The sequence below is a fragment of the Salvelinus fontinalis genome, chromosome 21, assembly GCF_029448725.1.
Source record: "Salvelinus fontinalis isolate EN_2023a chromosome 21, ASM2944872v1, whole genome shotgun sequence".
Taxonomy (NCBI): Eukaryota; Metazoa; Chordata; class Actinopteri; order Salmoniformes; family Salmonidae; genus Salvelinus; species Salvelinus fontinalis.
The window spans coordinates 23313288-23339337 of record NC_074685.1 but is presented as its reverse complement, the minus strand read 5'-3'; the positions used below and the strand labels follow the sequence as shown (position 1 = coordinate 23339337).

The 26050-nt window shown below is 47.8% G+C and overlaps 1 protein-coding gene across 1 annotated transcript in view; it reads right to left on the bottom strand.

Moving 5' to 3' along the window:
- Positions 1-26050, bottom strand: part of LOC129818250 (pappalysin-1-like) — a 120115-nt gene that overhangs the window by 27700 nt on the left and 66365 nt on the right. The window contains exons 10-13 of the mRNA XM_055874004.1: positions 18402-18509; positions 18059-18194; positions 17691-17904; positions 10189-10357 (exon numbers count right to left, since the gene is read on the bottom strand). Coding sequence (XP_055729979.1) covers positions 10189-10357; positions 17691-17904; positions 18059-18194; positions 18402-18509 — 627 coding nt within the window. The remainder of the gene's footprint in view (positions 1-10188; positions 10358-17690; positions 17905-18058; positions 18195-18401; positions 18510-26050) is intronic.

Below are 26050 nucleotides of genomic sequence, written 5' to 3'. Positions count from 1 at the left end.
CTCTCTCTCTCCCCTCTCTCTCTACCCCTCTCTCTCTCCCCTCTCTTTCTCCCTCCCCTCTCTCTCTCCTCCCCTCTCTCTCTCCCCTCTCTTTCTCCCTCCCCTCTCTCTCTTCCCTGCTCTCTCTCCCATCTCTTTCTCCCTCCCTCTCTCTTTCCCCCTCTCTCTCTCCCCCTCTCTCTCTCCCCCTCTCTCTCTCCCCTCTCTTTCTCCCTCCCCTCTCTCTCTCCCCCCTCTCTCTCTCCCCTCTCTTTCTCCCTCCCCTCTCTCTCTTCCCTGCTCTCTCTCCCATCTCTTTCTCCCTCCCTCTCTCTTTCCCCCTCTCTCTCTCCCCCGCTCTCTTTCCCCTCTCTTTCTCCCTCCCCTCTCTCTCTCCCCCTCTCTCTCTCCCCCTCTCTCTCTCCCCCTCTCTCTCCCCTCTCTTTCTCCCTCCCCTCTCTCTCTCCCCTCTCTCTCTCACACACACTAACCCTCTCAAGGAGATCCTTCAATTCTTCATACCGAAGCGAGTTACCGTTGACATATTAATCAACATTATGACCTGTCAATCAAACGTAATGCCATTACAAGTGTGATGGTCAGATGGTAATGAAGTGAATCTCTCAGAGTTGACACATGCAGACACAATCGTAGGCTGGTAGTAACATGTTTCGTTGTGTAATAGACCTGAACAGCTTGTGTCCCAAATGGACCATTTTGCATACACCAACATGCTGTTTAACTGAAATGAGCCGCATTATGCTTGTGTTGGTGCAGTCGCATATGGATGTAGTGTTGACATGCTAATAGAGAAACAACATACAGTCGGGTCTGAAATTATTGACACTCTTGATAAAGATGGGCATAAATGACTGTATTAAAAAAAATATTCAAATATTGAGTTATATTGTACACAAAAAAATGGGAAATTATATTATACTAATACAATTTCTCAGAGAAATAGGTTTTGTTTAACAGGTTATATATTTTTTCTCAAAAAGCTAGGATTCAGAAGAGGGCAGTCCATAAGTGCTGACGAAGGATATCAAGGATCTGGAAGGTTCTCGAAACAGGCTCAGCTCCGTTATCCTCGGAAGGTGAGGTACTGAAAACAGGGCTTTCAATCATTTCGAACCCTACCTTAACATTTTTACAAAATAGGGGACTCAGGCAGGTCCTGGCTGAGGGACTCAGGCAGGTCCTGGCTGAGGGACTCCGGCAGGTCCGGGCTGAGGGACTCCGGCAGGTCCGGGCTGAGGGACTCCGGCAGGTCCGGGCTGAGGGACTCCGGCAGGTCCGGGCTGAGGGACTCCGGCAGGTCCGGGCTGAGGGACTCCGGCAGGTCCGGGCGTAGGGACTCCGACCGGTCCGGGCGTAGGGACTCCGACCGGTCCGGGCGTAGGGACTCCGGCAGGTCCTGGCTGGACGGCTCCGGCAGGTCCTGGCTGGACGGCTCTGGCAGGTCCTGGCTGGACGGCTCTGGCAGGTCCTGGCTGGACGGCTCTGGCAGGTCCTGGCTGGACGGCTCTGGCAGGTCCTGGCTGGACGGCTCTGGCAGGTCCTGGCTGGACGGCTCTGGCAGGTCCTGGCTGGACGGCTCTTGCAGGTCATAGCAGGACGGCTCTTGCAGGTCATAGCAGGACGGCTCTTGCAGGTCATAGCAGGACGGCTCTGGCTGGTCATGGCAGGACGGCTCTGGCTGGTCATGGCAGGACGGCTCTGGCTGGTCATGGCAGGACGGCTCTGGCTGACTGAGACGCACTATAGGCCTGGTGCGTGGTACCGGAACTGGAGGTACCGGGCTGGAGACACGCACCATAGGGAGAGTGCGTGGAAGAGGAACAGGGCTCTGGAGATGCACTGGAAGCCTGGTGCGTGGTGTAGGCACTGGTGGTACTGAGCTGGGGTGGGAAGGTGGCGCCGGATATACCGGACCGTGAAGGAGGACACGTGCTCTTGAGCACCGAGCCTCCCCAACCTTACCAGGTTGAATGGTCCCCGTAACCCTGCCAGTGCGGCGAGGTGGAATAGCCCGCACTGGGCTATGCAGGCGAACCGGGGACACCACCTGCAAGGCTGGTACCATGTACGCCGGCCCGAGGAGACGTACTGGAGACCAGATACGTTGGGCCGGCTTCATGGCACTCGGCTCGATGCCCAACCTAGCCCTCCCAGGAAGGCAAGGTGGAATAGCCCGCACTGGGCTAAGCACGCGTACTGGGGACACCGTGCGCTTTACCGCATAACACGGTGTCTGACCAGTACGACGCCCTCTTTCTCCACGGCAAGCCCGGGGAGTTGGCTCAGGTATCCAACCCGGCTTCGCCACACTCCCCTTTAGCCCCCCCCAAGAAATTTTTGGGTGAGCCTCTCGGGCTTCCAGCCTCTCCTATGTCCTGCCTCCTCATACCAGCGCTCCTGGGCTGTGGCTGCCTTCCTCTCCTCCCGAGAGCGGCGATTCTCTCCAACCCTTCCCCAGGGTCCCTTTCCGTCCATGATCTCCCAAGACCATTCCTCCTGTGTCCAGTGCTTTAATTCCTTTTCTCTCTCCTCAATCCGCTTGGTCCTGTTATGGTGGGTGTTTCTGTAAAGGCAGTCAATGTTGTTCTCCTCCTCAAACGAGGAGGAGCATGGATAGGACCAAGATGCGGATTGAGGGAAATAAGCCATCTTTTAATGAAAACAGCAAACAAGACACTACAAAACTACAAAACAACAAACGTGACTAACCTTCAACCGTCCATGTGTGGACACAGGAACAAACACCCACCAAAACCCCAGTGAAACCCTGGCTGCCTTAGTATGACTCTCAATTAGAGACAAACGATACACACCTGTCTCTAATTGAGAATCATACCAGGCCGAACACAAAAACCAACCTAGAAATACAAAACATAGACTACCCACCCAACACTCACGCCCTGACCAATAAAGACATACAAAACAAGAGAAAACAGGTCAGGAACGTGACACTTTTTGACTCATGTTTATCAAGGGTGTCAATAGTTTCAGACCCCAAACACATCATACACACAAACAGAGTATAAATCTGATTCCGCATACACACACAAAGAACAAGTGTGTGTGTCTGCGCCTGCGTGTGTGTACAGTAAGCTCCCCCCCGCTCCCCTGCGCCAGTCAGATCCTCCACCATAACCACTTCCACATGTGCATCCTCACCAACGTAAAACCAGTTGAGGTGGTGCTCCATTATGTTAATAGCCAGAGTAAACAGGAGGGAGTGCCCTGGTACATCATTCATTGAATACCTCTATATAGCTCACTCAACCTCTCTCATGTCTCGCTCTCTCTTCCTCTTTCCCTGTCTTATTGTGTTCTCTCACTCTTTTTATGTGTTCCCTCTCTAACAAACAATCTCTCTCTCTTTCGCTCCCTCTCTCATTTAGCTCATGGATCATTCCTCTGGCTTCATGTACGAACACAACCTAAAACCACAGATTTTCACTCGCTCTCTCTGTCTCTTTCCCCACACCTTCTGTCTCCTTCCTCCACCCTCTCTCTCTGTCTCTTTCCCCACACCTTCTGTCTCCTTCCTCCACCCTCTCTCTCTGTCTCTTTCCCCACACCTTCTGTCTCCTTCCTCCACCCTCTCTCTCTGTCTCTTTCCCCACACCTTCTGTCTCCTTCCTCCACCCTCTCTCTCTGTCTCTTTCCCCACACCTTCTGTCTCCTTCCTCCACCCTCTCTCTCTGTCTCTTTCTCCCCACCTTCTGTCTCTGTCTCTGTCTCCCCACCTTCTGTCTCTGTCTCTTCCCCCCACCCTCTCTCTCTCTGTCTCTTCCCTCCCCCACCCTCTCTCTCTGTCTTCCCCCCACCCTCTCTCTCTCTGTCTCTTCCCCCCCCCGCCCTCTCTCTCTCTCTCTCTCTTTCCCCCCACCCTCTCTCTCTGTCTCTTTCCCCCCCACCCTCTGTCTCTGTCTCTGTCTCCCCACCTTCTGTCTCTGTCTCTTCCCCCCCACCCTCTCTCTCTCTGTCTCTCCCCCCCCCCACCCTCTCTGTCTCTTCCCCCCCACCCTCTCTCTCTGTCTCTTTCTCCCCCAACCTCTCTCTCTGTCTCTTTCTCCCCCAACCTCTCTCTCTGTCTCTTTCTCCCCCACCCTCTCTCTCTGTCTCTTTCTCCCCCAACCTCTCTCTCTGTCTCTTTCTTCCCAACCTCTCTCTCTGTCTCTTTCTCCCCCAACCTCTCTCTCTGTCTCTTTCTCCCCCAACCTCTCTCTCTGTCTCTTTCTCCCCCAACCTTTCTCTCTGTCTCTTTCTCCCCCAACCTCTCTCTCTGTCTCTTTCCTCCCCACCCTCTGTCTCTTTCCCCTTACCCTCTCTCTCTCTTCCCCCCCCCACCCTGTCTCTCTCTCTCCCCCCCCCCACCCTCTCTCTCTGTCTCTTTCCCCCCACCCTCTCTCTCTCTGTCTCTTTCCCCCCCACCCTCTGTCTCTGTCTCTGTCTCCCCACCTTCTGTCTCTGTCTCTTCCCCCCACCCTGTCTCTCTCTCTCTTTCCCCCCACCCTCTCTCTCTGTCTCTTTCCCCCCACCCTCTGTCTCTTCCCCCCCACCTTCTGTCTCTTTCCCCACCCCCCTCTCTCTCTGTCTCTTTCCCCCACCCTTTCTCTCTGTCTCTTTCCTCCCACCCTCTCTCCCTCTTTCTCTTCCCCCCACCCTCAATTCACAGTAAGCATTACACTCACAAAAGTTCCAAAATAATAAAGACATTACAAATGTCATATTATGTGCAAATAGTTAAAGTACAAAAGGGAAAATAAATAAACATAAATATGGGTATTTACAGTGGTGTTCGTTCTTCACTAGTTGCCCTTTTCTTGTGGCAACAGGTCACAAATCGTGCTGCTGTGATGGCACAATGTGGTATTTCACCCAATAGATATAGGAGTTTATCAAAATTGCGTTTGTTTTCAAATTCTTTGTTTGTCTGTGTAATCTGAAGGAAATATGTGTCTCTAATATGGTCATACATTTGGCAGGAGTTTAGGAAGTGCAGCTCAGTTTCCACCTCATTTGTGGGCAGTGTGCACATAGCCTGTCTTCTCTTGAGAGCCAGGTCTGCCTACGGCAGCCTTTCTCAATAGCAAGGCTATGCTCACTGAGTCTATGAGCTTTTTTAAAGTTTCGGTAAGTCACAGTGGTCAGGTATTCTGCCACTGTGTACTCTCTGTTTAGGGCCAAATAGCATTCTAGTTTTCTCAGTTGTTTTGTTAATTCTTTCCCATGTGTCAAGTACATATTTTTGTTTTGTCATGATTTGGTTGCTGTTGCTATCCTGGAGCTCTGTGGGGTCTGTTTGTGTTTGTGAACAGATCCCCAGGACCAGCTTGCTTAGGGGACTCTTCTCCAGGTTCATCTCTCTGTAGGTGGTGGCTTTTTTATGTAAGGTTTGGGAATTGCTTCCTTTTAGGTGGTTGTAGAATTTAATGGCTCTTTTCTGGATTTTGATAATTAGCGGGTATCAGCCTAATTTTGCCCTGCATGCATTATTTGGTGCTTTACGATTGTACACGGAGGATATTTTTGCAGAATTCTGCATGCAGTCTCAATTTGGTGTTTGTACCATTTTGTGAATTCTTGGTTGGTGAGCGGACCCCAGACCTCACAACCATAAAGGGCAATGGGTTCTATAACTGATTCAAGTATTTTTAGCCAGATCCTGATTGGTATGTCAAAATGTATGTTCTTTTTGATGGCATAGAAGGCCCTTCTTGCCTCGTCTCTCAGCTCCTTCACAGCTCTGTGGAAGTTACCTGTGGTGCTGATGTTTAGGCCGAGGTATGTATCATTTTTTGTGTGCTCTAGGGCAACGGTGTCTAGATGGAATCTGTATTTGTTGTCCTGGCAACTGGACCTTTTTTGAAACACCATTATTTTTGTCTTACTGAGATTTACTGTCAGGGCCCAGGTCTGACAGAATCTGTGCAGAAGATCTAGGTGCTGCTGTAGGCTCTCCTTGGTTGGGGACAGAAGCACCAGATCATCAGCAAACAGTAGACATTTGACTTCAGATTCTAGTAGGGTCTCGGTCTCTCTCTCTCTCTCTCTCTCTCTCTCTCTCTCTCTCTCTCTCTCTCTCTCTCTCTCTCTCTCTCTCTCTCTCTCTCTCTCTCTCTCTCTCTCTCTCTCTCTCTCTCTCTCTCTCTCTCTCTCTCTCTCTCTCTCTCTCTCTCTCTCTCTCTCTCTCTCTCTCTCTCAGGGGTTATATTAGCATGGGAAACATATGTTTACATTGCCAAAACTAGTGAAAAAGAGAATAAACAAAAGTGAAATAAACATAAAATGAACTGCAAACGTAACACTCACAAAAGTTCCAAAAGAATACAGACATTTAAAATATCATATTATGTATGTATACAGTGCTGTCACAATGTGCAAACAGTTAATGTACAAAAGGGAAAATAAAAAAACATCTCCCTCTCTGTCTCTGTGTGTGTGTGTTTTAGGGAGCATTAATTGATTAGCTTGCAGGTCTGTTAACAGAGCCTGGGAGAGGGATAAAGTGTTGGTGCTGTTGTCTTTATGGGCCCTCTGTGGGAGTGAATGGGTTGACTGTGAACTAACTAAGAGCCGTCTGTGGGAGTGAATGGGTTGACTGTGAACTAACTAAGAGCCCTCTGTGGGAGTGAATGGGTTGAATGTATGGCTGGGAACTAACTAAGAGCCCTCTGTGGGACTGAATGGGTTGACTGTGTGGCTGTGAACTAACTAAGAGCCCTCTGTGGGAGTGAATGGGTTGACTGTGTGGCTGTGAACTAACTAAGAGCCCTCTGTGGGAGTGAATGGGTTGACTGTGTGGCTGTGAACTAACTAAGAGCCCTCTGTGGGAGTGAATGGGTTGACTGTAAACTAACTAAGAGCCCTCTGTGGGACTGAATGGGTTCACTGTGTGACTGTGAACTAACTAAGAGCCCTCTGTGGGAGTGAATGGGTTGACTGTGTGGCTGTGAACTAACTAAGAGCCCTCTGTGGGAGTGAATGGGTTGACTGTAAACTAACTAAGAGCCCTCTGTGGGACTGAATGGGTTCACTGTGTGACTGTGAACTAACTAAGAGCCCTCTGTGGGAGTGAATGGGTTGACTGTGTGGCTGTGAACTAACTAAGAGCCCTCTGTGGGAGTGAATGGGTTGACTGTAAACTAACTAAGAGCCCTCTGTGGGAGTGAATGGGTTGACTGTGTGGCTGTGAACTAACTAAGAGCCCTCTGTGGGAGTGAATGGGTTCACTGTGTGACTGTGAACTAACTAAGAGCCCTCTGTGGGAGTGAATGGGTTGACTGTGTGGCTGTGAACTAACTAAGAGCCCTCGGTGGGAGTGAATGTGTTGACTGTGTGACTGTGAACTAACTAAGAGCCCTCTGTGGGAGTGAATGTGTTGACTGTGTGGCTGTGAACTAACTAAGAGCCCTCTGTGGGAGTGAATGTGTTGACTCTGTGACTGTGAACTAACTAAGAGCCCTCTGTGGGAATGAATGGGTTCACTGTGTGACTGTGAACTAACTAAGAGCCCTCTGTGGGAGTGAATGGGTTGACTGTGTGGCTGTGAACTAACTAAGAGCCCTCGGTGGGAGTGAATGTGTTGACTGTGTGACTGTGAACTAACTAAGAGCCCTCTGTGGGAGTGAATGTGTTGACTGTATGGCTGTGAACTAACTAAGAGCCCTCTGTGGGAGTGAATGTGTTGACTGTGTGACTGTGAACTAACTAAGAGCCCTCTGTGGGAGTGAATGTGTTGACTGTGTGACTGTGAACTAACTAAGAGCCCTCTGTGGGAGTGAATGGGTTGACTGTGAGCTAACTAAGAGCCCTCTGTGGGAGTGAATGGGTTGAATTTGTGACTGTGAACTAACTAAGAGCCCTCTGTGGGAGTGAATGGGCTGACTGTGTGACTGTGAACTAACTAAGAGCCCTCTGTGGGAGTGAATGGGTTGACTGTGTGACTGTGAACTAACTAAGAGCCCTCTGTGGGAGTGAATGGGTTGACTGTGTGACTGTGAACTAACTAAGAGCCCTCTGTGGGAGTGAATGGGTTGACTGTGAACTAACTAAGAGCACTCTGTGGGAGTGAATGTGTTGACTGTGTGGCTGTGAACTAACTAAGAGCCCTCTGTGGGAGTGAATGTGTTGACTGTGTGACTGTGAACTAACTAAGAGCCCTCTGTGGGACTGAATGGGTTGACTGTGTGACTGTGAACTAACTAAGATCACTCTGTGGGAGTGAATGGGTTCACTGTGTGACTGTGAACTAACTAAGAGCCCTCTGTGGGAGTGAATGTGTTGACTGTGTGACTGTGAACTAAATAAGAGCCCTCTGTGGGAGTAAATGGGTTGAATGTGGGACTGTGAACTAACTAAGAGCCCTCTGTGGGAGTGAATGGGTTGACTGTGTGGCTGTGAACTAACTAAGAGCCCTCTGTGGGACTGAATGGGTTGACTGTGTGACTGTGAACTAACTAAGATCACTCTGTGGGAGTGAATGGGTTCACTGTGTGACTGTGAACTAACTAAGATCACTCTGTGGGAGTGAATGGGTTGACTGTGAACTAACTAAGAGCCCTCTGTGGGAGTGAATGGGTTGACTGTGTGGCTGTAAACTAACTAAGAGCCATCTGTGGGACTGAATAGGTTGACTGTGTGACTGTGAACTAACTAAGAGCCCTCTGTGGGAGTGAATGGGTTGACTGTGAACTAACTAAGAGCCCTCTGTGGGAGTGAATGGGTTGACTGTGTGGCTGTGAACTAACTAAGAGCCCTCTGTGGGAGTGAATGGGTTGACTGTAAACTAACTAAGAGCCCTCTGTGGGAGTGAATGGGTTGACTGTGTGGCTGTGAACTAACTAAGAGCCCTCTGTGGGAGTGAATGGGTTCACTGTGTGACTGTGAACTAACTAAGAGCCCTCTGTGGGAGTGAATGGGTTGACTGTGTGACTGTGAAGTAACTAAGAGCCCTCGGTGGGAGTGAATGTGTTGACTGTGTGACTGTGAACTAACTAAGAGCCCTCTGTGGGAGTGAATGTGTTCACTGTGTGACTGTGAACTAACTAAGAGCCCTCTGTGGGAGTGAATGTGTTGACTGTGTGACTGTGAACTAACTAAGAGCCCTCTGTGGAAGTGAATGGGTTCACTGTGTGACTGTGAACTAACTAAGAGCCCTCTGTGGGAGTGAATGGGTTGACTGTGTGGCTGTGAACTAACTTGTTTGTTTGGGCTGGTTTGTGTGTCTGCATGCTTCTGTGTTTTAGTGTTTTGTGTGCCAATGTCTGTGCTCCTCATCTGTTGAGTGTCTGGTGTGTGGGGGTTGATACTACACGAAGTGGATGCTGAGACGTCTTGGTTACCAAAAAGCTCTTTCTCCAGTAATGTGAGAAATGTTAACACGTATGTCATGGGGTAACTTTTTTCTTGCCCGCTACACAGTGTCGTAATGAAAAGTAGCTGCAGTGTAATTCATCTCAGAAAACACCACAGACATATCCATTAAAATACATACACATACAGACGTTAGAAAGACATGGAGTATCTGCACAGTGCTGTGTAGGTGTTGTATCTGTGCTCCGTGAGCATGACTTCACTGTGTGAGTGGGGAGGGGGGGGAGTGAAGGAGGGAGTGAGGGAGGGGCCGCAGTGAGCAGAGAGTACCTAGTGATGTCATCGTCCCAGTGGAGCAGAAACACATAGCCATTGTTGCAGGTGATGGTGCAGCGCAGAGACTAAACATATATAGTGTGTGTGTCTGTGTGCGAGTATGCGCGTATGTGTGTGTGTTTATACATGTGAACGTTCATGTGCCTTTGTCCATCTGTGTGTGTGTGTGTGTGTGTGTGTGTGTGTGTGTGTGTGTGTGTGTGTGTGTGTGTGTGTGTGTGTGTGTGTGTGTGTGTGTGTGTGTGTGTGTGTGTGTGTGTGTGTGTGTGTGTGTGTGTGCATAAAGCAGGGAGAAGGAAGGAAGGAGGAGGCGCTTAGCTAGCTACCTGGGCTTGACATGATGTCATCCTCCCAGTGGGTTTACACTGCCAAGCTTCTGTTGCAGGTGAAGAATATGGCTAGTGTGTGTGTGTGTGTGTGTGTGTGTGTGTGTGTGTGTGTGTGTGTGTGTGTGTGTGTGTGTGTGTGTGTGTGTGTGTGTGTGTGTGTGTGTGTGTGTGTGTGTGTGTGTGTGTGTGTGTGTGTCTGCCATGTATGTGTGTATACCTGGGTCTTGATGATGTCATCGTCTCTGTGGACCTGCAGGACGTAGCCAGAGTTGCAGGTGATGGTGCAGCGAGCTCCGTTGAAGAAGCCCAGACTGCTGCACTTGAGCTCTGCATTGCGGATCAGCGGCTCCTGGCAGTCGATGGCCTCACATGAGTAATGGACACAACTAGAGAAGGAGGGGTACACACAAACACATGGGTGAATTATTTACTACCAGTATAATCATAAACATAGTAGCTAAATATATACTGCCCATATGGGGTATGATGTACAGTATATATGATACAACTAGAGCAGGGAAGAACATACCAAGAATAAACAGGATCACAGTGTAGCTACATCCACAGCCAACTTAAAATCACAGTGGGTAGAACACCCATACAGTACAATATGAAGTACAAACACACACAACCACACTGTCTCAACACAACCACAACCACACTGTCTTAACACAACCACACTGTCTCAACACAACCACAACCACACTGTCTTAACACAACCACACTGTCTCAACACAACCACACTGTCTGAACACAACCACACTGTCTTAACACAACCACACTGTCTCAACACAACCACACTATCTCAACACAACCACAACCACACTGTCTCAGCACAACCACAACCACACTGTCTCAACACAACCACAACCACACTGTCTCAACACAACCACAACCACACTGTCTTAACACAACCACAACCACACTGTCTTAACACAACCACACTGTCTCAACACAACCACACTGTCTCAACACAACCACAACCACACTGTCTTAACACAACCACACTGTCTCAACACAGCCACTCTCTCTAAACACAACCACACTGTCTTAACACAACCACACTGTCTCAACACAACCACACTGTCTTAACACAACCACACTGTCTTAACACAACCACACTGTCTTAACACAACCACACTGTCTTAACACAACCACAATGTCTTAACACAACCACACTGTCTCAACACAACCACAACCACACTGTCTTAACACAACCACACTGTCTCAACACAACCACAGCCACTCTCTCTAAACACAACCACACTGTCTGAACTCACACACAACCACACTGTCTCAACACAACCACAACCACACTGTCTCAACACACACACAACCACACTGTCTTAACACAACCACACTGTCTCAACACAACCACACTGTCTCGACACAACCACAGCCACTCTCTCTAAACACAACCACACTGTCTCAACACAACCACAACCACACTGTCTCAACACAACCACACTGTCTCAACACAACCACACTGTCTGAACTCACACACAACCACACTGTCTCAACAAACACACAACCACAATGTCTCAACACAACCACACTGTCTCAACACAACCACAACCACTCTGTCTAAACACAACCACACTGTCTCAACACAACCACAACCACTCTGTCTAAACACAACCACACTGTCTCAACACAGCCACTCTCTCTAAACACAACCACACTGTCTTAACACAACCACACTGTCTCAACACAACCACAACCACTCTGTCTAAACACAACCACACTGTCTCAACACAGCCACTCTCTCTAAACACAACCACACTGTCTTAACACAACCACACTGTCTTAACACAACCACACTGTCTTAACACAACCACAATGTCTTAACACAACCACACTGTCTCAACACAGCCACAACCACACTGTCTTAACACAACCACACTGTCTCAACACAACCACTCTCTCTAAACACAACCACACTGTCTGAACTCACACACAACCACACTGTCTCAACACAACCACAACCACACTGTCTTAACACAACCACACTGTCTCAACACAACCACAACCACACTGTCTCAACACACACACAACCACACTGTCTTAACACAACCACACTGTCTCAACACAACCACACTGTCTCGACACAACCACAGCCACTCTCTCTAAACACAACCACACTGTCTCAACACAACCACAACCACACTGTCTCAACACAACCACACTGTCTCAACACAACCACACTGTCTGAACTCACACACAACCACACTGTCTGAACTCACACACAACCACACTGTCTCAACAAACACACAACCACAATGTCTAAACACAACCACACTGTCTCAACAAAACCACAACCACACTGTCTCAACACACACACACACACACACACACACACACACACACACACACACAACCACAACCGTCTCAACACACACACACACACACACACACACACACACACACACACACACACACACACACACACACACACACACCCACACTGTCTCAACTCACACACAACCACACTGTCTCAACACACACACACACACACACATACAACCACAACCGTCTCAACACACACACACACACACACACACACACACACACACACACACACACAACCACACTGTCTCAACACACACACACACACACACACACACATACAACCACAACCGTCTCAACACACACACACACACAACTACAGTCTCAACACAACCACAACCACTCTGTCTAAACACACACAGACAACTACACTGTCTAAACACAACCACAACCACACTGTCTCAACACAACCACAACCACACTGTCTAAACACAACCACACTGTCTCAACAAAAATACAACCACAACCACACTGTCTCAACACAACCACACTGTCTCAACACACAACCACACTGTCTCAACAAACACACAACCACACTGTCTTAACACAACCACAACCACACTGTCTAAACACAACCACAACCACACTGTCTAAACACAACCACAACCACACTGTCTAAACACAACCACTCTGTCTCAAGAAACACACACAACTACAATGTCTCAACACAAACACAACCACACTGTCTCAACAAACACACAACCACAACCACACTGTCTCAACACACAACCATACTGTCTCAACACACACACAACCACACTGTCTCAACACAACCACACTGTCTCAACACAACCACACTGTCTCAACACAACCACAATGTGTCAACACAACCACAACCACTCTGTCTAAACACAACCACAACCAAACTGTCTCAGCACACAGCCACACTGTCTCAACACAACCAAAATGTCTAAACACAACCACACTGTCTCAACACACACACACAACCACACTGTCTCAACACAACAACACTGTCTCAACACAACCAAAATGTCTAAACACAACCACACTGTCTCAACACACACATAACCATACTGTCTCAACACAACCACACTGTCTAAACACAACCACACTGTCTTAACACAGCCACACTGTCTCAACACAACCAAAATGTCTAAACACAACCACACTGTCTCAACACAACCACACTGTCTCAACACACACACACAACCACACTGTCTCAACACAACCACACTGTCTCAACACAACCAAAATGTCTAAACACAACCACACTGTCTCAACACAACCACAACGTCTCAACACACACGGAACCACAACAACACTGTCTCAATACACACAACCACAACGTCTCAACACACAACCACACTTTCTCAACACACACACAACCACACTGTCTCAACACACAACCACACTGTCTCAAAATAACCACAACCACACTGTCTCAACACAACCACAACCACACTGTCTCAACAACCACAAACACAACCACAACCACACTGTCTCAATAACCACAACCACACTGTCTCAATAACCACAACCACACTGTCTCAACAACCACATCCACACTGTCTCAACAACCACAACCACACTGTCTCAATAACCACAACCACACTGTCTCAATAACCACACTGCCATAACACACTGCCACCTCAAGGGTGCCATTTGGGACGCAGAGGCGAGAGGACATTAGAAAAAAAGCACAGCTGAGGACGTATGAATAAGCTCTACTGTTCTACATGACTGGAACCTCTCTCTCTTCTCTCTTTCTCTTCTCTCTCTCTTCTCTCTCTCTTCTCTCTTTCTCTTCTCTCTTCTCTCTCTTCTTTCTATTCTCTCTCTTCTCTCTCTCTCTTCTCTCTCTCTCTTTATCTCTCTTCTCTCTCTCTCTTCTCTCTTTCTCTTCTCTCTCTCTCTTCTCTCTCTCCATATATTCTCTCTCTCTCTTCTCTTCTCTCTCTCTCTTCTCTATCTCTCTATTCTCTCTCTTCTCTCTATATATCTTCTCTCTCTCTCTTCTCTCTCTCTCTTATATCTTTCTCTTCTCTCTCTCTCTTCTCTCTCTCTCTATATCTTCTCTCTCTCTTCTCTATCTCTTTTCTCTCTCTTCTCTCTCTATCTTCTCTCTCTCTTCTCTATCTCTCTTCTCTCTCTCTCTTCTCTCTCTTCTCTCTCTTCTCTCTCGCCCTTCTCTCTCTATATCTTCTCTCTCTCTCTTCTCTCTCTCTCTTCTCTCTCTCTCTTCTCTCTCTCTCTCTCTCTCTCTCTCTCTCTCTCTCTCAAAATGTATTGGTCTCTCTATATTTCTCTGCATCATATATCCTCTTCTCTCTCTTACTATCTGTCATCTTTTCGGTACCTCTATCATTCTCTATCTCCCTCTCACAAACCTAATCCCTCTAGTGGGTGGCAGGTAGTTTACAGTTTTTTTTTGTTTTTTTTAACCTTTATTTAAATAGGCAAGTCAGTTAAGAACAAATTCTTATTTTCAATGACGGCCTAGGAACAGTGGGTTAACTGCCTGTTCAGGGGCAGAATGACAGATTTGTACCTTGTCAGCTCGGGGATTTGAACTTGCAACCTTCCGGTTACTAGTCCAACGCTCTAACCACTAGGCTACCCTGCCGCCCCACAGGTTAAAAGTGTTGGGCCAGTAAAGAAATATAAGTTCCCTTGAGCAAGGTACTTATATTTCCCTTATTGCTCCTGTAAGTTGCCCTGGATAAGAGCATCTGCTAAAATGTAAATGTAGTGCTTTTCTCCCTCTCTCTTCCCCTCTGTCTCTCTCCTTCCACCTCAACAACAAACTCTGAAAGTCTAACATGAACCTCTAAACGTGTAGAGAGAAGGCAGAGCAAACACAAACCGACACTCACAACAAAACCAAACTCCCTGCTTGAGCTACAGTGTTAACATTTTAGGATCCTTCGCTAAGTAGGTGGAAAGAAACAGGCTTTATAGACAGCTTAACACTGAGTTGTTTTCATGCCACTTTGCAGTACATGAACCATAAGGTATGTATTAAGTTATAGGTGTGGTTTCAGTTCCGTCTCCTGGATAATTTTTTAACACTTGAAAAATGATCAATAGTCTGAAGACTACTAGAAGGGGCTATGACGAGTGTCCCATCACTCAAAATCTGAACCTTCACTGGAGACGAGGACAAATGTAGAGAAAGACTGTAGAGCCTCCACACTTGCAGTCCAATAATCTGCCATTACCCCTCAAATCTTCACATTTGAAAGAAGGGATGATGAAGGGAAGGAAGAGAGAGAAGGGAAAAAAACAAGAGTGTGGAACATAAAGCCGGGACACGTTAATAGCTCGTGTTGTTAACAACTTGGGGAATAAGGGACTTTGTTGTGTAGAGGTAGAAATATTACGGGAAATCGGCTGTTTGGCTGGAGAGAGAGAGGAGGAAAGGGGGGAAGAGAGCAAATAGAGGGGGATAAGTAGAGGGAGTAGGAGAAGAGGGGAGAATAGAACATGGATGAAAGAGGAGGAGGAAGAGGAGAGGGAAGAGGATGCAGAGGAGAAGAGGGAGAAGGCAGGGAGCGAAGAGAGATGGAAGGAGAGGAATGAAGGGAAAAGGATGGAGAGGGAGGAGAAGAGAGGAGGATAGGGAATAGGATGAGGAGGAGGACAAATGAAGGTAAGGGAGTATGAGGAGTAAGAGGAGGAGAAATGAAGGTAAGGGAGTATGAGGAGTAAGAGGAGGAGAAATGAAGGTAAGGGAGTATGAGGAGTAAGAGGAGGAGAAATGAAGGTAAGAGAGTATGAGGGGTAAGAGGAGGAGAAATGAAGGTAAGAGGAGGAGAAATGAAGGTAAGGGAGTATGAGGAGTAAGAGGAGGAGAAATGAAGGTAAGAGAGTATGAGGGGTAAGAGGAGGAGAAATGAAGGTAAGAGAGTATGAGGAGTAAGAGGAGGAGAAATGCTCTAGCTTAAGACTCCCTGCACTAAATCCCTTCTAGAGGCTCAGGCGGGAGCTGTTGAAGCAGGGAGCCGCCAAATAGATCATATTTACACTTTGGATATGGCTGCCGCTGAGCACAACAAACCTCAAATATGTCAATAGAAGGATCCGTAATAGTAAGCAATTACTAATTAATAATGAATGCGTTGTTCCTCTGGGTCGGCATGGAAACTCCCACCGCCAGCCTTCCACCAAAGCTCTGCTACTGGAACAGTAAAATCTAGGATTGCATCCCAAAGGCCACCCTATTCCCTATATAGTGCACTACTTTTTTACCTGGGCCCATAGGCCACCCTATTCCCTACATAGTGCACTACTTTTTTACCTGGGCCCATAGTGCACTATGTAGGGAATAGTGTGCAATTTGGGATGCACACAGCTTTAGCGCAACCGCTCCAACAGAAGGGCATGAAAAGTGCACTAGTGCATTTTTAGAGTGGTTTGACACTTCATTCATCCCAGGATAAGTCTCATTGAGATCAAATATGTTTCGCAAGAGAGATATAGTTGACTGATTTTGTTTCTTGCATGTAATCTATTACAATGGTGTTAATAAACTGTTGATTCAAACATGTATGACAATGAAATGAGCTCCAGGTCTGGCATGCTAGTTGGTTTTGGAGTTGCATAGCCTACAGAGCATCCAGAATGTTTGCTAAGTAAATCTACTACGTCAGAACTTAGTACTTAAATCTTCTATAGCAGAGTTGGTCAACTTTGATGGGGTGGGGGCCACAAAAAAATCTGAATTCATCATGAGGGCACGCAGTGTCGGTAATTTGACCATGATTACTACAAGTTTAGATAGCTGGCTAGACTAACTTACCAATCTAAAAAATATGGCTGACCTGGCTAATTGAGTGACTGTCAATGACTGACATAAGAGAAAAACTGCTGATGCACAACCACATTTTTAAGATTGCACCTTGTGTTTGCATCTTGTGAATTGATCCACAGGCCTACAAAAGGGCCTGCCAGCTGCCCCTCTCTGCTCTATAGGAAAGCGAAGAATTGCCACCACACATATCAGCTGAATAACACCAAGTGAGTTGTTGAGTTTGACAGCTCAGTGGTATGGGTCACAGAGCCAAAGACAACTCTGAGGAGGGCAACATGTCTTTGTTTGTGGCATCAAACAACTTCCTATCGAGAGCAGATACTTAAATCCTCTTCATCCAATTAGCTTTTCCCGTTTGCTTCACTGGCAAACAACAAAAGCCACAAATGGCGCTATTTCTCATGACAGCCCCCTGACAAATTCTGAGGCCTGTGTGTGTGTGCACCCATGTGTGTGTGTGTGTGTGTGTTCGCGCATGCAAATGTGCGTATGCACAGTTATACACATGCTCATTTAAAAAAAAATCTCTACACGTTTACTTCTACATGCATAACAGTGACCTTTTGTGTGTCTCCCCTTGCGCCCCCCAGCTCCCTCCTCACCTTTGACCCATGGGGTTGTAGATCTCGTTGCTCTGGCACCCGCTAATGGTGATTGGGTCAAAGAACTGGAAGGAGCGCAGGCCCACGCCAGAGATGGCCACCAGGTGGGAGCGGAACTGGACCAGGATGGCCTTGGTGCGGTAGAAGGCCACGCTCAGGTCATGGCTCACTGGGATTACCAGGGGGTTGGTCCTGCAAGTCAGACGCCAATCACCTAGAAGGAGGGAACAGGGAGAAGGATGAGGGGAAGGAGAGAGACAGAGAAAGGAGGGACCAAGAGGGATGTGGGAAGTTAGAGAAATAACTAATGTGGGATTCTTAAGAGATCTTTTCACGCTTCCACAGTTCCGTAGGTTGTATCTACAGACCTAAGCTGTGGATGACCTCCTTGGTGTCCACCAGTTGAACGGTGATGTTGCACTGTGTCTGGTCGATGTAGCCTGTCCCGTCTGCAGCTAGGTGGATTATCACAGCAGCAGCCACCATGGGGTGGGAAAAGTAGGCCTGGGTGAGAAGGGAACACTCACATTTAGAGCCCTAAACTCTCAACACATTCATATAGGGTATATTACTAACTGGAGATATGTTTATGTAACTTCAGCTTTTGCGTAAATCTTCAAAAGAAATATTTGAATCCACAGGGGTCAGTCTCAGCCTTTGCCCACCCATATCCCATGACTCCTGACCTCTAAGCTATGGCCTGTGACCTACCTTGAGCCAGTACTGGGGGTACCAGGAAGACTGCTGGGCCTCTCTGCAGGGGAACCAGGCGTACTGGGAAACCCCGTCAGACAGGTCAAACACCTTGGACTGGCATGTCTGATAACACACACAGAGAGACAGAGACAGAGAGACAGAGAGACACAGAGACACAGAGACACAGAGAGACAGAGAGACAGAGAGAGAAATTAAGATTCATAGTGACACCAAATCTTTTTGCAACATTTGTACATAGAATTTGCACACATTTCGTGGAAACAAAATGTTTCTGATAATGTCAGATAATCTTTGGTTCTTTTTCTGAAACAAGATAGTTCATTTTCAGATTATGAACCAAATCAATGTGAATTGGCATCATTCGAAAGTGTATTTTTCTGATTCTTGTGTTATTTTGTTGCCTTGAAGGTTGAGATGTGTTCAAAGCCCTGCCAACAGGGCCATTCCTGGAGTTACGTAATAGTGTGAAGAAGTTGTAGGGAAAACAAGGCTGAGTTGATACGGCACACATGGAGGGGCAGTGTAACACGCTAAGTAAGTTAACGGCGTGAAAAAACAGGCAGTCTGGGGAGAGGGGCGCTTCAGTTCCTCTCTCTTTCTTTCTCTCTAAATATCTCACTCTCCATTACTTCTTTTCATCTTTCACTCCACCACTCGTTTGTTCTCTCTCCCCAATCCCCTCTCTCTATCCATCCCACCTCTAAAGCTTCTATCTTTAATGTTTTTCAGACTCAGAACCAGAGAGCCAGATGTCAACTCCTGAACACTTCCTCTATCTGACAGCTCTACTTCATCCTCTGTAGGAGGGCTGCTTAGTTAGGGACAGGCATAGATGGAAGGCTGTTTGTGTTGTTTTCTGTCTCTCTTCACAGGAGAGAGGTTATCTGTGACCAGTAGAAGCTGGTGAACCATGTTAGAGATAGCAATGGGAAAGGGGTATTTAATTATTATTATGTTTAACCTTTATTTAACTAGGCAAGTCAGTTAAGAACAAATTCTTATTTACAATGACGCCTACCCCAGCCAAACCTGGACGACGCTGGGCCAATTGTGCACCGCACTACGGGACTCCCTATCACGTCTGGATGTGATACAGCCTGGAATCGAACCAGGGACTGTAGTGGCAACCTCTTGCACTGAGATGCAGTACCTTAGACCACTGTGCCACCCATGAGCCAAGGTAGGCATACCTGCATTAGTTAGTTGTACAACTGAATGCATTCCACTGAAATGTGTCTTCCACATTTAACCCAACCCCTCTGAAGCAGAGAGGTGCGGGGGACTGCCTTAATCGACATCCACGTCATCCGCACCCAGGGAACAGTGGGTTTACTGGGGCAGAATGACATATTTTTACTTTGTCATCTCAGGATTCGATCCAGCAACCTTTTGGTTACTGGCCAAAACACTCCTACCCGCCAGGCTACCTGCCTACCTGGGGGGAGAGTTTTTAGACACAGGCACAAGGACAGACAGTTTCACCCGTTGCCTGATGCCAGTGAAATCAGACACCTGTAAACAGAGACGTCCACCCAGAGCTAGACGAACCAGACGCAGTGGTGGAAACTACCCAGAAGCTCTTGGAGTAATCTATCTGTCTCCTGGATCTGCCGAGGTGACAGGTATGGATAGGCAGAGGAGGGAGCTGAGGTGACGAAGACCCAGCTACCTGTGGTATCTGTTGTTGTTTTGTGATATTCTTCATGGTGCTTCCCTCTCAATGCACTGGGGTACTGCTGATGTCTTGTGTTGAGAGTTGCTATGGCTCCTCACCCTGCTGCAGACTGAAGCGGCGAGTGAATATTGCACAGGTGACAGCCAACCAATGACTTATTTATGTAAACACAGGTAGCACTGAGTCGTCCCCCCCCACCCCCCTCTGTGTTTTTATAACACCCCGCAGTTTTCGGCAGACAGAGCTAGCACACTGTAATTGCACGTCAAGCTTGCCCTCTAGCAAACACCTATAAAGAGCAATGCCGGTAGGAGAGTTCATCAGCCTCCAAAGTTCTGTTACTCCCCAGCCTCCTCCTGTACAATGGCAAGAGTCAGACTAGTCCAAGTAAGATTGGTCATTCATTTGATTTGGTCATTAGGAGGTTGTAAATACAACCCCCAACCTCCCCCAAGGACTGACCCTGTGTGTTTGTGTGTTTGTGTGTGTGTATACATATGTGTGTGTAAGGTTGGGGTGGGGGGGTGATGGGGGTGTAAAGCAGGAGCCCACAGAGGACCACATAGCAGGGGCCTTGCATCACGGAGCGAACCACAACAGAGCAGCCAAGCAAGGTCTCTAACATAAGCAACACACAGGGAAAAATAAACCAATAAAACAAATGCCGGACAATAAATCGTCGGAGACCGCAGCTTGAGAGAGTACGTCGGAAAAGGGAAAGGAGAAAGAAGAAACAACACTTGAGTCTAAACTTAGAGCCTTTTTTGTTCACTTTGTTATGGCAGTAAAAAAGTCCTCTGCTGCGCCGATCAACTGAATTGCTACAACATTATCGCACGAGATGTTGACAAAAGACAGTCCCAGAGACTATTTTAGGTCTCTGTGTTGCAAGAGAGAGGACGAGAGAAAGAGAGAGAGGACGAGAGAGAGAGAGGAAGAGAGAGAGAGGTTGAGAGAGAGAGAGGACGAGAGAGAGAGAGAGAGAGAGAGAGAGAGAGAGAGAGAGAGAGAGAGAGAGAGAGAGAGAGAGAGAGAGAGAGAGAGAGAGAGAGAGGACGAGAGAGAGAGAGGACGAGAGAGAGAGAGGACGAGAGAGAGAGAGAGAGAGAGAGAGGGACGAGAGAGGAGAGAGAGAGAGAGAGAGAGAGAGAGAGAGAGAGAGAGAGAGGGACGAGAGAGAGAGAGAGAGAGAGGAGAGAGAGAGAGAGAGAGAGAGAGAGAGAGAGAGAGAGAGAGAGAGAGGGACGAGAGAGAGAGAGAGAGAGAGAGAGAGAGAGAGAGAGAGAGAGAGAGAGAGAGAGAGAGAGAGAGAGAGAACCGGTTTCTCATCCTCAAACACCAATAGTGCACCCCCCTCTCGTCCCCTCCATTCCACCCCCTGTGTCCCTTCAGCCTCTGCGCAGCTCAAACTGGGTGTTTGGAAGTTACAAGCAAAACACCTAAAGCCTATGGTTCCCTGAACAACACAGCAGCAACAGCGGGGAAGGAGCTCTAAGATCTGTACTGTTGTGTTTCCCCCCCTCTACCCCTCCATCAGTCCTTAATTCAGACCAGCTGTCTGCTTACGAGCAGACAACATTGAGCACCCGGTCTGCAGATACACGATGTTGTTTTTAAATCACCACTTAAGGTAAAAGGAGGGAAGGAGGTCCGAGAGCAGACAGGCAGCCAGAAGAGCAATCTCATTGTGGGTGTGTGTGACAGAGAGAGACACAATTAGACCCACCCGAATCATGAGAAAACAAAAAGATAATTATTTGACACATTGGAAAGAATTAACAAAAAAACGAGCCAACTAGAATGCTATTTGGCCCTAAACAGAGAGTACACAGCGGCAGAATACCTGACCACTGTGACTGACTCAAACTTAAGGAAAGCTTTGACTACGTACAGACTCAATGAGCATAGCTTTGCTATTGAGAAAGGCCGCCGTAGGCAGACCTGGCTCTCAAGAGAAGACAGGCTATGTGCACACTGCTCACAAAATGAGGTGGAAACTGAGCTGCACTTCCTAAACTCTAATGTATGACAATATTAGAAACACATATTTCCCTCAGGTAACACAGATCCACAAAGAATTAGAAAACAAACCCAATTTTGATAAATTCCCATATCTACTGTTTGAAATACTACAGTGTGCCATCACAGCAGCAATATTTGTGACCTGTTGCCACAAGAAAAGGGTGAATAGCAAACACCATTGTATATACAATCCATATTTATGTTTATTTATTTTCCCTTTTGTACTTTCACTATTTGCACATCGTTACAACACTGTATATATACATAATATGACATTTGAAATGTCTTTATTCTTTTGGAACTTCTGTGAGTGTAATGTTTACTGTTCATTTTTATTGTTTATTTCACTTTTGTTTATTATCTACTTCCCTTGCTTTGACAATGTTAACATATGTTTCCCATGCCAAAAAAGCCCTTGAATTGAATTGAGAGAGAGAGCGAGAGAGAGAGAGAGGGTGGGGGATAGGGCCATTGAGGCCATTCTCCTGTGTGTCTCCTCCATGGAGGGGTTCACCCAGTCTGACTGAAGCAGAGAGCCCTACTTCCCCTTTGGCCCTATCAGCCTAGACCAGTCAGACCCCAAGATGCATGTTGGCTGCCCTAACCCACACACTTTAGCAAGCTACGTGAGAAGGCTCCATTTGAAGACTCTTGCAGCCAGGGCAATCATTCAGGGTGGTAGAGAGAGGGAAAGTGAGAGAGAAAGAAAGAGAGAGAGACAGAGATACAGAGAGAGACACAGAGAGACAGAGACAGAGAGACACACAGAGATAGAGGCAGAGAGAGAGGGACAGACAGAGAAACAGATACAGAGAGAGACAGAGAGAGACAGAGAGACAGAGAGAGACAGAGAGAGACAGAGAGACAGAGACAGAGAGAGACAGAAAGAGACAGAGAGAGAAACAGAGACAGAGAGAGACAGAGAGAGAGACAGAGACAGAGAGAGACAGAGAGAGAATCAGAGACAGAGAGAGACAGAGAGAGAAAAAGAGACAGGGAGCAGGGTTCTGCTCAAATGCAGCAAATAGGACAGACTGCCTATCAGCACCATTTCTCACAATGATCCCCCCCACCAAACGAAAAACGTAGAGAGAAGGAGGAGGGAGAGGGTAAAAAACCACAGAGCCAGAGACATAATGATGGTCTTAATTGCTTAATTTGCCTCTACCATGGCGTTTCCCGCTGCGGTTCAGATCGGATGCCAGTGGTAGAAGTTAGATCACCTCTGCAGAGGGAAGCCTTAGCCACAGCCAGGCTGGGAGAAGAGAGAGGCCCCAGACCATAACACCCAACCTCTACAACCAGTCACACACAGCCAGGCTGGGAGAAGAGAGAGGCCCCAGACCATAACACCCAACCTCTACAACCAGTCACACACATCCAGGCTGGGAGAAGAGAGAGGCCCCAGACCATAACACCCAACCTCTACAACCAGTCACACACAGCCAGGCTGGGAGAAGAGAGAGGCCCCAGACCATAACACCCAACCCAACGCCAACCTCGGCCTTAGGCGGAGACACACACACAGTCAAGATGGAAGAGAGAGGGCCCTAACCCCAACCCCAGGTCTATAGCTATAAACACACAGTCAGGCGAGCTGGAAGAGAGAAAGAGGGAGAGGCCCCAAGCGTAACCCCAAACCCAACAGTAACCTCAGCCACCCAAGAGCAGCCCACTCACAATATGTTAACTGGCTGCAGGGTGATCTCACAGTTCCTCTCTCTCTAACCTCATGGCCATCCTGCAGAGGAGAGTACATGCAGCATCTCTGGGACTCAGTTCATGAGTTGAAAATAGCCCATGCTTGTATACACTTCTCTGCAAATATTTTCATTCATAAGTATGAATGACATCTAATCAAGCCATAAACATCTATGTTGCTTCTCAACAGAATGGTCAATATTCTGCTCCTGTGTACTGCGTAGCTTATGAAAGGCCTATTCAGGGCGAGGGGTGACCCTGTTTGGCCTCTCAGGATTGGTCATGAAAAGTGCAGCTTTGGAACACGGCGTTTGCTGGAGCTTGTCCGCCCTAGCTGACTACCGCTGGTTTCCTCTACGTCCGGCTGCCCCTCCCTAAGTACACTGGATTCAACACACATTACGGCACATTTGGGGAGCGGATGTTTCTTATTTGGCCACGGCTCCCAAATGTGTTTATTTATTTCATCGAAACACATCCAGTAAACAGCTGCTTGGCTTCTTTTTCTTTTCTTTTTTCTTCATCCCCGCTTTGTTTTGTGAAAGTTAGCATAAATAAGAGCTCCATCAGGGCGGAAGAAGCGAGCATCTGTGAGACATTTGCGGGTCGAGTCCTGTGCGAGGTTCAAACCGCCATTATTTAGCGGAATGCTGGTAAGCGCCTGACGTGTGAGGTAATGTCCTGTCACCAAGGAGAAACGGCTCCCCAGCCCCACCCTTACCGCCAGGCACACCGTCCCATTGGCTACTGAGCTAATAACGGGGCTTATACGGCCTACTGAGAGGAGGCCGTGCTCTAGCCGCAGCCCAGCGAGTGAGCTGAGGGCAAAGTAATAGTGTGGTCTACCTACTCCCCTGATCTCATCTGTCAAGACCTAAGCAGTGGCTGGTGCTACGACCACAGAACCAGGGTGGGTGGGTGCACCAGTGCCAGGCCAACCAGCCGATCGCAGATGGATTCAGAATGGCGATGGATTGCTTAGGCATGGCCTTCTCTGTCAGGCTGCCACTGGCAAATAAATGTCCCTCACTCAACACGTCCAACACTCGTCCCTGCGGCCAAAACCTACGTGTTAACAGCTCAAAATGTAAATGAGGGCTGCTGATACCTCCAGAACCCGACCTGATGGGGTTTCCAGATGGTTCCCTTAATGATAATTGAAACAGGAGAACGTCGGAACGCCATTCGGGGCTTTTTTAATGTTACCACATGCTTATGTCACTGGCCGCAAGCCTGACGAGGAGTGTGGTTTGGAGTGGGTTTATAGTGTGAGGGAAACATGCCCTTCCTTGTAGTTCCTCAGCAAGAGCACAGAGCTGTTAGCTACTGGACGGGCTTTGGTGTGTGTGTTTCTGCCTGCGCACACTGCACTTCTGGGACTCGGAACAAAACCACGGTGATTGTTTCCTTGTTTTTACTAGCCAGACACTTTTTCCCCCTCCTCCTCCTCCTCCTCTTCTCTCATGTTCTTCTCTCCTCCTCTTCTAGTAAACGGTGAGGTACCTGAGGGACCACACTGTCTTGGTTGCCTGCGAGAAGGAATCTCTATCCATAGCTCCCTGCCCGTGCACATACATGGTCTAACGTGCTAAACGCCTGTGCTCAGCATCATATACTGGTGATTATTTGCGGCGTGAGTGGACTGCTACTAATGTTATCCTGTAGTCTGCCTGGGATCCATGATAAAAAACTGGAGCTCTCTAGGGCTCTGGACCGGGGTTGCGTCAGAGATTGCTGGGCAGCATCCATCCCCTGAGAAATCACCTGGCTCACCATTAAATGGTTTACTGTAATATGCGTTGCTGGTTGCTAGCGCTAAGCCCAATTCACCAATTAACCCAGCTAAAATAAATATCCCATGGTGTTACTGTGTGAACATTATGTTGTGCTGCACAAAGACAGGAGTGGTACAATGAATCCTCTGGGGACCACGACTATAATCCTACATGAAGCAGGCCGACTTACTGGAGCTGCTGCTGGACAGACGGAAGGTACGTGACGTGTGTGGTGTGTGTGTGAACGTGCGTGCATGTGTTCCATGGGAATGTAAAAACAGATGTTCATGTACGTAAACTTCCCAAAGCAGACCCTCAAACACTGGTCTTCTATATGCATCTATACATGGCTAACCCTAACATCGTACCACTTCCTCAATGGAAAGATGAAGCTAGCACTACAGATGAATTGGCCAAGAAACACATTTCAAATGTGCAAGGAGGCAGATTTGTATCATCATTAACACTTA